General features: G+C 40.4%; 2 protein-coding genes across 3 annotated transcripts; both read left to right on the forward strand.

The window, feature by feature from the left end:
- Nucleotides 1–235: 235 nt before the first annotated feature.
- LOC146497055 (E3 ubiquitin/ISG15 ligase TRIM25-like) lies at nucleotides 236–5824 on the forward strand. Of its 2 annotated transcripts, XM_085140759.1 has the most exons (2): nucleotides 236–3539; nucleotides 4241–5824. In XM_085140759.1, the coding sequence occupies exons 1-2, from the start codon at nucleotides 2736–2738 to the stop codon at nucleotides 4295–4297; spliced, it is 861 nt and encodes a 286-aa protein (XP_084996885.1). In that variant the 5' UTR covers nucleotides 236–2735; the 3' UTR covers nucleotides 4298–5824. The 2 variants fall into 2 exon arrangements, with proteins under 2 accessions (XP_084996885.1, XP_084996884.1); XM_085140758.1 differs by having other exon boundaries at nucleotides 1070–5816.
- A 617-nt stretch (nucleotides 5825–6441) lies between these two features.
- On the forward strand, nucleotides 6442–10208 carry LOC146497056 (uncharacterized). The gene is made up of 3 exons (XM_085140889.1): nucleotides 6442–7026; nucleotides 8021–8282; nucleotides 8979–10208. The coding sequence occupies exons 2-3, from the start codon at nucleotides 8033–8035 to the stop codon at nucleotides 9890–9892; spliced, it is 1164 nt and encodes a 387-aa protein (XP_084997015.1). The 5' UTR covers nucleotides 6442–7026; nucleotides 8021–8032; the 3' UTR covers nucleotides 9893–10208.
- The last annotated feature ends 1148 nt before the right edge of the window (nucleotides 10209–11356 follow it).

Raw genomic sequence — 11356 nt, forward strand, 5'->3', positions numbered from 1 at the left:
TACTAGATAGTGGAAAAGGGGTGGGATTAAATAAGCTCATGCTTCTTCCTGCTCCTTTTTGAACATAAAAGATATTTGTAGTTGTGGTTGCTCGTTTTCTTTTTGTTTTGCTTTGTTTATTTGTCTCTTTTAATTCTATGTTGTTGTACTTTTTTAACATGTTCAAAATAAAGATTCAATCAATCAATCAATCAACCATCTGTTGTGTGTAAAAATGAACAGTAGGGGTAGGTTGATTTTCACCAGATTAAAGTCATGGATTCAAAATTATGGTTTGGTGCTGTTGAGTACCTGGATAGAAAATGCACATGTGGAATGGTAGAAAGTGTTCAGCATGCTTTGATGATCTGCTTCAACTATGCTGGGGTGAGCATCACAGACTGCTCCTTAAATTTAATACCCAAATTGCATCAATGGGGAACTATAAAGTCTACATTTGGATTTCTGATTATTATTTCTGGCTGATTTTCATTAGATCGACCTGAGTAGGGCAGCGACAGATGTGTGCGGTCCAGAAGAAGAAGAAGAAGAAGGAGGAGGAAAGCAGAAATGATGACATTCTAGATCTCGCTTTTCACCTTTGATGTACTCTTAGCTGGAAGACTTTGGTTTGGTGATGTGTTAGAGATAATTTAGTGGTTGAAGCTACTGTGGACTGACCAGATCTGCCATCAGCTCAGAGTGCTGGATATCACCGGTGTGTGAAACTGTGATGGTCTCAGTGAAATAACACTGACTCATGCAGGACTCTGATCAAAACTCAGCTTGTGGGCTAACAGACTAAAATCAAAAAATGCTTCTCTTTTTCTCTTTTGTTAAAAACTTTGAACATCCAGTGAGACACAGAGTAAAGTGACTTTCCGAGATTGTTTCTTCTTCTACAGATTCAGATAAATGATGTCATTTTGAGCCAGAAAGAACATTTCCATCATAAAGTAGAAGACTTTTATATTCTTTATTTATTTATCTGGTAAAAAGTCTCATTGACTTTAAAATGTCTTTTTCAAAAGAGATCTGGCCAAGACCAGAAGCTCCAGTTTTTTCTGCTTCTGTTTGCAGCAGAGCAAAAAGGACAGAGGGACGAGAGAAGACATGACACAAAGACATGAACGGGACCAAATACTAACCAAGACAACCTAAACAACAAATACTGAATAAATTCAAGAGCGTAAGCCCTTGAATTCTGATTTAATAAAGTAAATCAGAATACTTTATTAATCCTTCGGGATTAATAAAGTATTCTGATTCTGATAACTAGGAAACATAAGATGCAAAACAAGAGATTGGTAGATCACCACCATCCTGACCCCCACATACCGAGTCGGTCAACAGGTATGGCTCTCTGCAAAACACATTCCACTAAAGACTGAGTCAAGTAGTTAGCCCCACGTTTTATCTGTCCCTTTTCCATCCAAGCAGTATTGAACCCTGTAACTTTACAAGTAGCGCTTCCCCGTTCCATGAGAGTTCACTGTTTTTCTTGTATCCCAGGTGAGGCCAGTCTGGACCAGCCCTTTGGGACTCTGTTCAGACAAACCAAGCCTTGTCATGTGGGAGTCTGGAGAGAGGAGCGTTGTGAGTGCTACCCGGTCACAGCCCAACAGAACAAAACATTGCTGCACTCATTATCAGTGGATGGGAGCAGTTCTCATGATGTTTAAAGCTGCCATCTATGAAGACAGACAGCAGGCTGAAAGCTCAAGTTACTGTAGAAAGCAGGAAAAGATCAGGTTTAGTGCTGCAGAACTGCTGCAGTCTGAGCACAGATGTTAGGAGTATAGCAGGGTGCGCTAGAGCCTCTCAGGTGACTCCATCCATGAGCCCTGATGACACAGTTTAGGTATGTGGAGTTCTGTTTATGTTCCCCTAATGCCCATAAACTTTGGTCTAGCCAGAGTGTTTATACTGGGGATGAAATTGGTTTTATATTGTGACCTCTATACTTTCTAAATAAGGCAAAGTGCTGTGACAGTAAACTTTCTTGACTCTAAATTTCAATGTGCACCCTCATTCTAAGCTGAATACAGTTGAGCTGAGACAACTTTTAATTTATTAAGGTTTAAATGTCAAAAGCAACTTGGACAGCAAAACAGAAGAGGGCAAAAAGGACCAGGGTAGCATCCAGTCTGCCTAACATAAAAGGAAAAGGTTATGAATGTCAGTAAGTGTTGGCTAATTTTCTAGTTTACCCAAAATAAATTTGGAAATTTCCTCCATTCCTTATTCTGTCTTTTACTCTTCTTGACCAAAAGTTTAAAATGTAGAGAAAAAGATTCCCATCTTGTTGGTCTATCAGTCTCTGATAAGCTGTCAGTAATTTGTGTTCATCTGGACTATTTGAATGAGAAAGAAAAGCAATTAGTGCAGCAAATTTACGTGAGAAAGTCAGGTGATTTTTTTTTAAAACACAACTCTGACAAGTATTTTAACTCAGAAATGATCTCTGCTGTAAAAAGGGTTGAACACATACTCTTCCTAGAATAAATTACAGCCTGATAACCCTCCCTCTTCTTCCTGCTCTCTCACTTAGCACCTCCTCTCTCTCCACCTATTTCCTTGTTTCCTCCCGATTCCTCGACAATCTACACGTGTGTTTGAATGTAACCAATGAGGTGACGTGGAAAAGCTGACACTCCCCATTCACTGCAGAAATTCATGTTGTTGTTGTCAGAGCTCAGACCAGTTTCAGTTATAAGGAAGTGAAACTCACACAGTCACTGATACTGAGAGGAGAAATGGCGCAGAAAGGAGTTCAGCTGGACCGAGAAACTTTCTCTTGTTCGATCTGTTTGGATCTACTGAAGGATCCGGTGACTCTTCCCTGTGGACACAGCTACTGCATGAACTGTATTAAAAGCTTCTGGGATGAAGAGGAAGAGAAGAAAATCTACAGCTGCCCTCAGTGCCGGAGGACTTTCACAGCGAGGCCTGTCCTGGAGAAAAACACCATGTTAGCAGTTTTAGTGGAGCAGCTGAAGAAGACTGGACTCCAAGCTGCTCCTGCTGATCACTGCTATGCTGGACCTGAAGATGTGGCCTGTGATGTCTGCACTGGAAGAAAAATGAAAGCCTTCAAGTCCTGTCTGTCGTGTTTGGTCTCTTACTGTGAGAAACACCTTCAGCCTCATTTTATATCCTCCGCATTTGAAACCCACAAGCTGGTGGAGCCCTCCAAGAAGCTCCAGGAGAACATCTGCTCTCGTCATGATGAGGTGATGAAGATGTTCTGCCGTACTGATCAGCAGAGTATCTGTTATCTCTGCTCTGTGGATGAACATAAAGGCCACAACACAGTCTCAGCTGCAGCAGAAAGGACTGAGAGGCAGAGAGAGCTGGAGGTGAGTCGACAAAACATCCAGCAGAGAATCCAGGACAGAGAGAAAGATGTGAAGCTGCTTCAACAGGAGGTGGAGGCCATCAATCAGTCTGCTGATCAAACAGTGGAGCACAGTGAGAAGATCTTCACTGAGCTGATCCATCTCATCCAGAAAAGAAGCTCTGATGTGAAGCAGCAGATCAGATCCCAGCAGGAAACTGAAGTGAGTCGAGTCAAAGAGCTTCAGGAGAAGCTGGAGCAGGAGATCACTGAGCTGAAGAGGAAAGATGCTGAGCTGAAGCAGCTCTCACACACAGAGGATCACATCCAGTTTCTACACAACTACCCCTCACTGTCAGCACTCAGTGAGTCTACAGACTCATCCAGCATCAATATCCGTCCTCTGAGCTACTTTGAGGATGTGACAGCAGCTGTGTCAGAGGTCAGAGATAAACTACAGGACATTCTGAGAGAGGAACGGACAAACATCTCACTGACAGTCACTGAAGTGGATGTTTTACTGTCACAACCAGAGCCAAAGACCAGAGCTGGATTCTTAAAATATTCATGTGAAATCACACTGGATCCAAACACAGCAAACAAAGAGCTGTTATTATCAGAGGGGAACAGAAAAGCAATAGAAGTGGAACAACAACAGTCTTATTCTGATCATCCAGACAGATTCACTTATTGGTCTCAGGTCCTGAGCAGAGAGAGTCTGACTAGGCGTTGTTACTGGGAGGTGGAGTGGAGAGGGGAAGTTCGAGTAGCAGTCGCTTACAAGAATATCATCAGAGCGGGGAGTGGAAATGAATGTGTGTTTGGATATAATGACAAATCTTGGTCATTATATTGTGACAACTACAGTTGTACATTTTCGTACAACAACATCCAAACTCGTGTCTCAGGTCCTCGTTCCTCCAGAGTAGGAGTGTACCTGGATCACAGAGCAGGTATTTTGTCCTTCTACAGCGTCTCTGAAACCATGACTCTCCTCCACAGAGTCCAGACCACATTCACTCAGCCGCTCTATGCTGGACTTTGGGTTGGAGAGACTGCTGAGTTGATTAAAGTGAAATAGACTGAAGTCTTTCATATTGTTGTAAGTTTAAATCTGTATTTTAGTTCCCTTTTAGTTTCTCTCCATCATTATTGTGGTATTTATGTGCTGCACATAAATCAGATGTCAGTCAAACATTATGGGCAGAACCTCGACATCTTCAAGATGTTGTCTTGATGTTTTTACGTTTTATAGGTGGAGCTCTTTCCTGTGTCTGTTCAGCCATGGAGACTATCAATGCTTATGAATATTTTTATTTAAAAAAATTTCTCCACATGAAAACATAAACTTCTCTATCTTCTAAATGTTTACTGAATATTTTTTTAGGTATTTGTATGTTGTTGTTTCTCTTCACTGATCTTAACAGAGAAGTCTACAGACCTTCCTTTATCACACAGATTTTATTCTCATTACTTTGTACATTTATAAAGAAAACAATTAATTACAGAGCAATAAGAAATTTTAAGAAAGTGCACTATATCATAATTTATAGTAAAGTGTATTAAAGCATCGTTAGTTAGTCACTTATTTAGTTTGGAGCTGTATCATCTGACACTGTGGAAACATTTCCTCCAGCTTCAGCACAGAATGTTAAAAACAGAACAGAACTATTAATGAGAACAAACAGTAGGAACACAGTATCAGCAAACATCATGGCTTAAAATGGAGAGTAAAAATCAAAAAATAAATAAAATAAATTAGTAAAAAGGATTTCCTGTTGGCGTGTTATTGGTCCTTACTTGTCTGCAGCACCTCCAGGATGTTTCTTATATGTTTCTGGTTATTTTTGCACCAATTTTAGTTTCTGTCAGTAGGAAGTTCAAGTTCAACTCAGTGTGTTTGTTTGTTTTTTTCAAACTGATACCTGACCTTGAACACCTTTAAAAAAAAATACATCTGTCAATAAAGTGATGATATAAAATGCTTATATTAGTACTGAAAAACCCTGCATACCCACTTTACAAATATAAATAATTATATAAATCCACAGCTGAACTGGAGGAGCAGCTGATCTAGTTCACTCATGTGTTTCTGGACTAAGAGTTGGAGCAAATACCTTATGATTCAGTGATGTTTGTTTTTGTTAAATATTTTGTAGATCCAAGAGTGAGTTTGACTCATGATGATGATGTTCAATTAAACAAAGTTGGTCACAAATTCTTCAAAGCTGTTTATTAAGAATATATTCACTTGGACTCATCAGAGAGGCTTGTGATCCAAGGGAGCCATCAACTGGACAATTACTGACATGACAACAAAAAAGCTAAGTACAGAGGGGGGAACAGAGGTGAAAATTACGGAGCCCCGCAGGGGACATGGGAGAAAAAAAATTAAGACGGACTTTTGCGAGATCTCGCAAAACAAACTCGGGATCTCGCAAAAGTTTTAGCCGCATTCTTCGGAGGCCACCAGCTTGAAGCCGACCGGGAGGCAGTGTTGCCAACTTAGCGACTTTGTCGCTATATTTAGCGAGTTTTCAGATCCCCTAGAAAAAAAGTTTTTTTAGAAAAAAAGTCGCTAAAAAAAGAAGTGAAAGCGCATATCACTTTTACTCTCAACAAGCAGCGGGTGCTTTAAAACTACTTATAAACACACACACACAAAGTAACTCCACCAGAGTGCCTATTTCGGGTCACTTTTGCGGGTCCAAGCCCGGGTAAAGGAGCAGGGTTGGAATTGTGACATTAAAAAAACAATAATTGCTAAAATAAATTTAATTTGTAGTTCTAAATAAATTCTAAATGCATTTGGGACGTTTTTTACTCACTTTATGTCTCTTCCACGACATTATTTCTCTCTCCAACAACATAGATTGCAATTACATTAACATGACCAATTATGCAAATTAGGTGATGACGTCATTAGGGACTTCTAGCGACTTTTAGGACAACCAATAGCGATTTTCCTTACTGAGGAGTTGGCAACACTGCCGGGAGGTCGAGGCACGATGTGCCGGTGTTGTGCCACCGGGAAAGCGGTGTTCCTCCTGGCTGTAGTAGGTCTCGACCTCCCGTTAGCTTCGAGCTAGTGTGTCAGATCTCCGAAAACGTCGGAGATCTTTTGCAAATATGTGACGTCTTGTAAACCGAGCAGGTATCTGACGTTTACACAACTACATTCACGCCTCAAAATATTTTAAAAGTGTATTTTGTGACCCAGAAAGAGTAATATTACAACCAAGTAGCTGCCGCCATTGTTGGAATTCAACTTTTGCGAGATCTCGCAAAAGTCCGTCTTAATTTTTTTTTCTCCATGTCCCCTGCGGGGCTCCGTAATTTCGCAGTCACAGTCAAAGTATAAACATCGGCACGCTTTGTCTTGTGATTCTGCTGCTAAAAAATTACCATGTGCAAAGTACCGGACTTTACGGCTTTGACTTGATGCCAATGGCCTGAGGAGGACAGTATTACCCTTGGACATGTGTAGTCTGCCGTCTATTCAATAGAAGAACAAGAAGCGCGGAAATGGCACAACTCGTATCGCACAACTGTCTTCAGTTTCTGGGAGAGTTTAACAATGAGAGACTGATGATGCAGAAGAAATCTCCGTGGTTAAAAACATTAAAAACAGTCGTCCAGGATGATGAGATCAGCCATTGGCTCAGACTGCTGTATATCAGCCGGAGACCCGAGATTAAGTCACGCAGCAGGTATGTAAAACTGTGATGTTCTCAGTGAACTAACACAGGAATGATCTGAGCTCAGTCTGTAAGCTAACAGGCTAAAATCAGAGAGCAGCTAATCAAACAAGTGCGTCCCTTTTTTTAAAGGTCAACTTTTAACAATAGACATTCATGAGACACATCAAAATCAAACAGGGAGGGAAAGCTTCGGTTTTCTGCACTGTGCCACAGTTCGCTGTCTGCTTCGGTTCACGATGCCTCACTCCGGGGCTACAGACAGTTCTCTGCCGCCTGTGGTGCTCCTCACCTCCGTCTGCACCCACAGACTTCCCGAGGTGGAGGCAGGCCGGCAGGGACTTTGAGAGATGGGCTTTACTTTCAAAAATACCCCTTAATCAGGGTCTAACTCACTAAAAGATGGCCATATGTCTCTCTCCAACTTAATCTCTTTCTTTTAAGTAATTGTTTTTAATTGAATTGAAATTAATCGTTCAATAAAATTATTACATTTATAATTTAATTAAAGTTAAATTAATCACAGTGATTTTGACTTTGCTAGTTAACAGGAAGAGAAACAAACAGGATAAAATGAAATTTGGACCCAACAGAAAAAGTCAATCACAGACAAACAGAAACATTCCTCTTTGGCTAAAATAAAATGCAGATTATTGCTCATCTGTAGTTTTAATCATGGTGAATAATTTATGATTCAGCCAAGTAAGATTCTTCTGTGTGGAGGTTTTTCCCCTGTCAAAAGGCATTGACCTTTACCTTCATCTAAACATGGAATTTAAGTCATGTAGTTGCCGTTGTTTGTTTTTAAAGAGGTCATAATATCTTTGTGATAGTAGAAATTTATCTTCAAAGTAAAAGTTATAAAGTGAATTAATAAGACTTTCCAAAAAAGAGAGTGAGTCACATGGTGCTTCTGAAACATTTGTACAAACCTCTCTCACAGCCCTGCTGATTGAGGCTGCACCTTTACCTGTCTAATCTTCTTCTTTTTACTTTGTTCCTCAAGTCCCACATCAACATGAAGTGTAAGGAGGAGGAAGATCTGGCTGGCCAGCAGGTCTGCAACCAGGAGAGGAACTTCAATCTGGACCAGGAGGACACAGAGCCTCCACAGATCAAAGAGGAACAGGAGGAACTCTGCATCAGTCAAGAGGGAGAACAGCTTGTAGTGAAACACGAGGATGAAGGCATCGTCGTCTGGACCGGGGAAGAGCGGCTCAGACAGCTGCATAACATCTGGAAACCTGAGAAAGATTTACAGAGCACCGGTAAAACTGTAATCGCTTTTCTGAAGTGTTAACATTAATATTAAACCTACAGTTTGTATCAGTCAGATCTATTTAATTTGTATTTGTGAAAACATGACAGGGAGTTTTAAATGGACTGGTTCTTATAAAGCGCTTTTCTACTCAATCTTGAGCACTCAAAGCGCTTTACAAAACTTGTGCATTCACCCATTCGCACAAGAACATTTTTCTTAGTGCTTTTCTACCAACATTCAGACACATTCCACAAATCAAAGAGCAACTTGAGGCAACTTGGAGTTGGTATCTTGCCCAAGGATATTTGAAATGCAGACTAGGTGAAGCCGGGAATCAAACCGATCAGTAGATGATCTGCTCTACCGCCTGAGCCACAGCCACCCCTAATAGTGAAGATTATTTTGAAAAATATCAAGATGTAGATCAGTTTCTAGATCAACTCCAAAATAGATCATCAGTCAGTCAGAAATAAGTGAGTTCTTTTTTGTTTTAAAGGTTTTTTTTTACTCTTAATGTTGCTGAAAAATGTCAGAACTCAAGTTCTCATTTGCATCAGAGTGCACAAATATCTTCATTTTTACACACTTTTAATTTCACCTGCAAATGTGAGCAACATGCCCTCATTACAGACTTTAACTAAAACGTTATTTTATCTTCTCAGAAGTGTTTTTCTATAATTAGCTTTTTTTATTGTTCGTTTAGACCTCCACCAGCAAACTACCTGTAAGGAGGAGGAGTTTGTCGCCAATCAGCAGGAGAGGAACTCAAGTCTGGACCAGGAGGACCCAGATCCTCCACAGATTAAAGAGGAACATGAGAAACTGCTGGAGGAGATTGTACTGAAGCAGGAGATCAATAGTTTTATGGTGACTTCTAGTTTTGAGGAAAGTGACCTCAGTGAATCAGAACCAAACGATGACCAGCTCCTTGCTCTTCACTTTCCTGAACCAGAGCTTGAGGAACAGGAAGAAAACCAGCATGTGGACTCGGGATCAACTAGAAATGCGGAGCTGAAGAAAAGGAGACGTCACAAAAGCAGAACAGATAAGTCTCGGAGTGAAACTGATACAAGTAAAAAATCTGTAAGCTGTGACACTTGTGGAAAAACTTTTCAGTGTAAATCCAACCTGACGAGACACATGAGAGTTCACACAAGTGAGAAACCACATTCTTGTAGCACCTGTGGGAAAAGATTCATTTGGAAATCAGGATTGGAAACTCACGTAAGGATCCACACAGGCGAGAAGCCATATTTTTGCATCACCTGTGGGAAAAGATTTAATAAGAAATCCGGATTTGAAAGTCACGTGAGAATCCACACCGGTGAGAAACCGTATTTCTGTAGCACCTGCGGGAAAAGATTTGGTAAGAAATCAGGACTAGAAACTCATTTGAGAATCCACACCGGTGAGAAACCGTATTCTTGCAACGTCTGTAGGAAAGATTTTAGAGACTTGTCGACTATGAAAAGTCACAGAAGGATCCACACAGGTGAGAAACCATATATTTGTAGCTCCTGTGGGGAAAGAGTCAGTTGGAAATCAGGACTGAATTTTCATCTAAGGATCCACCTGAGTGACAAACCAAATCACTGCAGCACCCGAGGTAGAAAATGACCTCATGCTCCAAGTCATGGTACATTTTCTGTCCACAGCAGTGAAGAGCACTCTATGTTGTTTATTCCAGCCCTGACTTTATGTTTCTCTAAGTTTGATATTTTTTTATTGGTCTTTAAAGGTGACACAAATATTTATTGAACAAAGATGCTCTTTTAATATTTACCACAGAAACTTGTATTTCTTCTTCAGTGTAGAAGAAAACAAACATGAAAATGAGTTTTTCATCACTTGTTCCTTGATGTGATTCCTCTTTATCAGCCAATAAATAAGTTTTAATACACAGAAATAAAGTTTTTTATATAAAAAAAAAAGTATAGCATTTTTATTTAAATATGTTTTCTTTGTTATTTTTAAGGAAGGTACTTCAGTATGGCTTTGTCCTGGTTTAGATTCTTGTCCTGTTTCTTCACAGCCTGGGTAATGTGTTACGAGATTTGATTAAAATTTCTTTTGACTAATTTTGTCTATATCCCTGCAATATAAAAGCAGTCATGATTGCCATATTGGCTCATGATAAGTATTTATGTCATAAATGCAAGTAAACTCATTGTTTGCTAACTGTGTGTGTGCAGTTTGCTTCATAAGTACAGAACTTAAACTTAAACTTATCCATCACAGATGTAGATACGAAAATTGGATCAACAGGGAACCATAAATTCTACATTTGGATTTCTGATTATTATTTCTGCCTGATTTTCATTATATTGACCTGAGTAGGGCAGCAACGGATGTGAAGAAGAAGAAGAAAAAAAGAAGAGAGCAGAAATGAAATTCTAGGTCAGGGGTCGGCAACCTGCGGCTCTTTAGTCCTTATACTGTGGCTCCACGTGGTTTGGGAAAATAAATTAGAAGTATTTCGCTGAAGTGTATTTTATTTATGTTAGTTATTTTTTTTTAACTTGTAGTTCTAAATTGGAAGATTATTGTGAAATTGAAGTATTAAAATAAAATTATATTTTATTATTTTTTCATCGCTCAAAATAAGCGTCACACTCGTAGAAGCCGGTGTACCCGCCGAAACGCCGTGCATTTATCGAGACTTTCAACCCCAGGTAGGCCAATTATGGATCTTCGGATCCACATTATGTCAGCAGCTCCACCGTGAACTATGTTAAAAACAAACACCGCTCACGCCTCGCAGATGACAGCTTACAGTCCTGCGTAAAGATGAAAGCCCCGATTTGCAGACGCTGTGCGCAGAGGTTCAGGAGCAGAAGTCTTATTGTAAACATATCACGGCAGACCCGACGATGTTTGCATGAACACGCTTTTCAGCATCTCTTTATTGACCACTTTTCACACACGGTTGCTGTACGCATACAGCCGGCTGTAGCTTTTCAGCTCACAGCCCGACAACACAACAGCAGAGAGAGCACAGACGTTAAGGCGGCGAGGCGTGATTGCGGGTGCCGCTCAGGTGCGTCCGCCTCCCCTGCAGCGGTGCTGCAGACCACGCCCCGC

Source organism: Neolamprologus multifasciatus, chromosome 18 (assembly GCF_963576455.1).
Source record: "Neolamprologus multifasciatus chromosome 18, fNeoMul1.2, whole genome shotgun sequence".
NCBI classification, from domain to species: Eukaryota; Metazoa; Chordata; class Actinopteri; order Cichliformes; family Cichlidae; genus Neolamprologus; species Neolamprologus multifasciatus.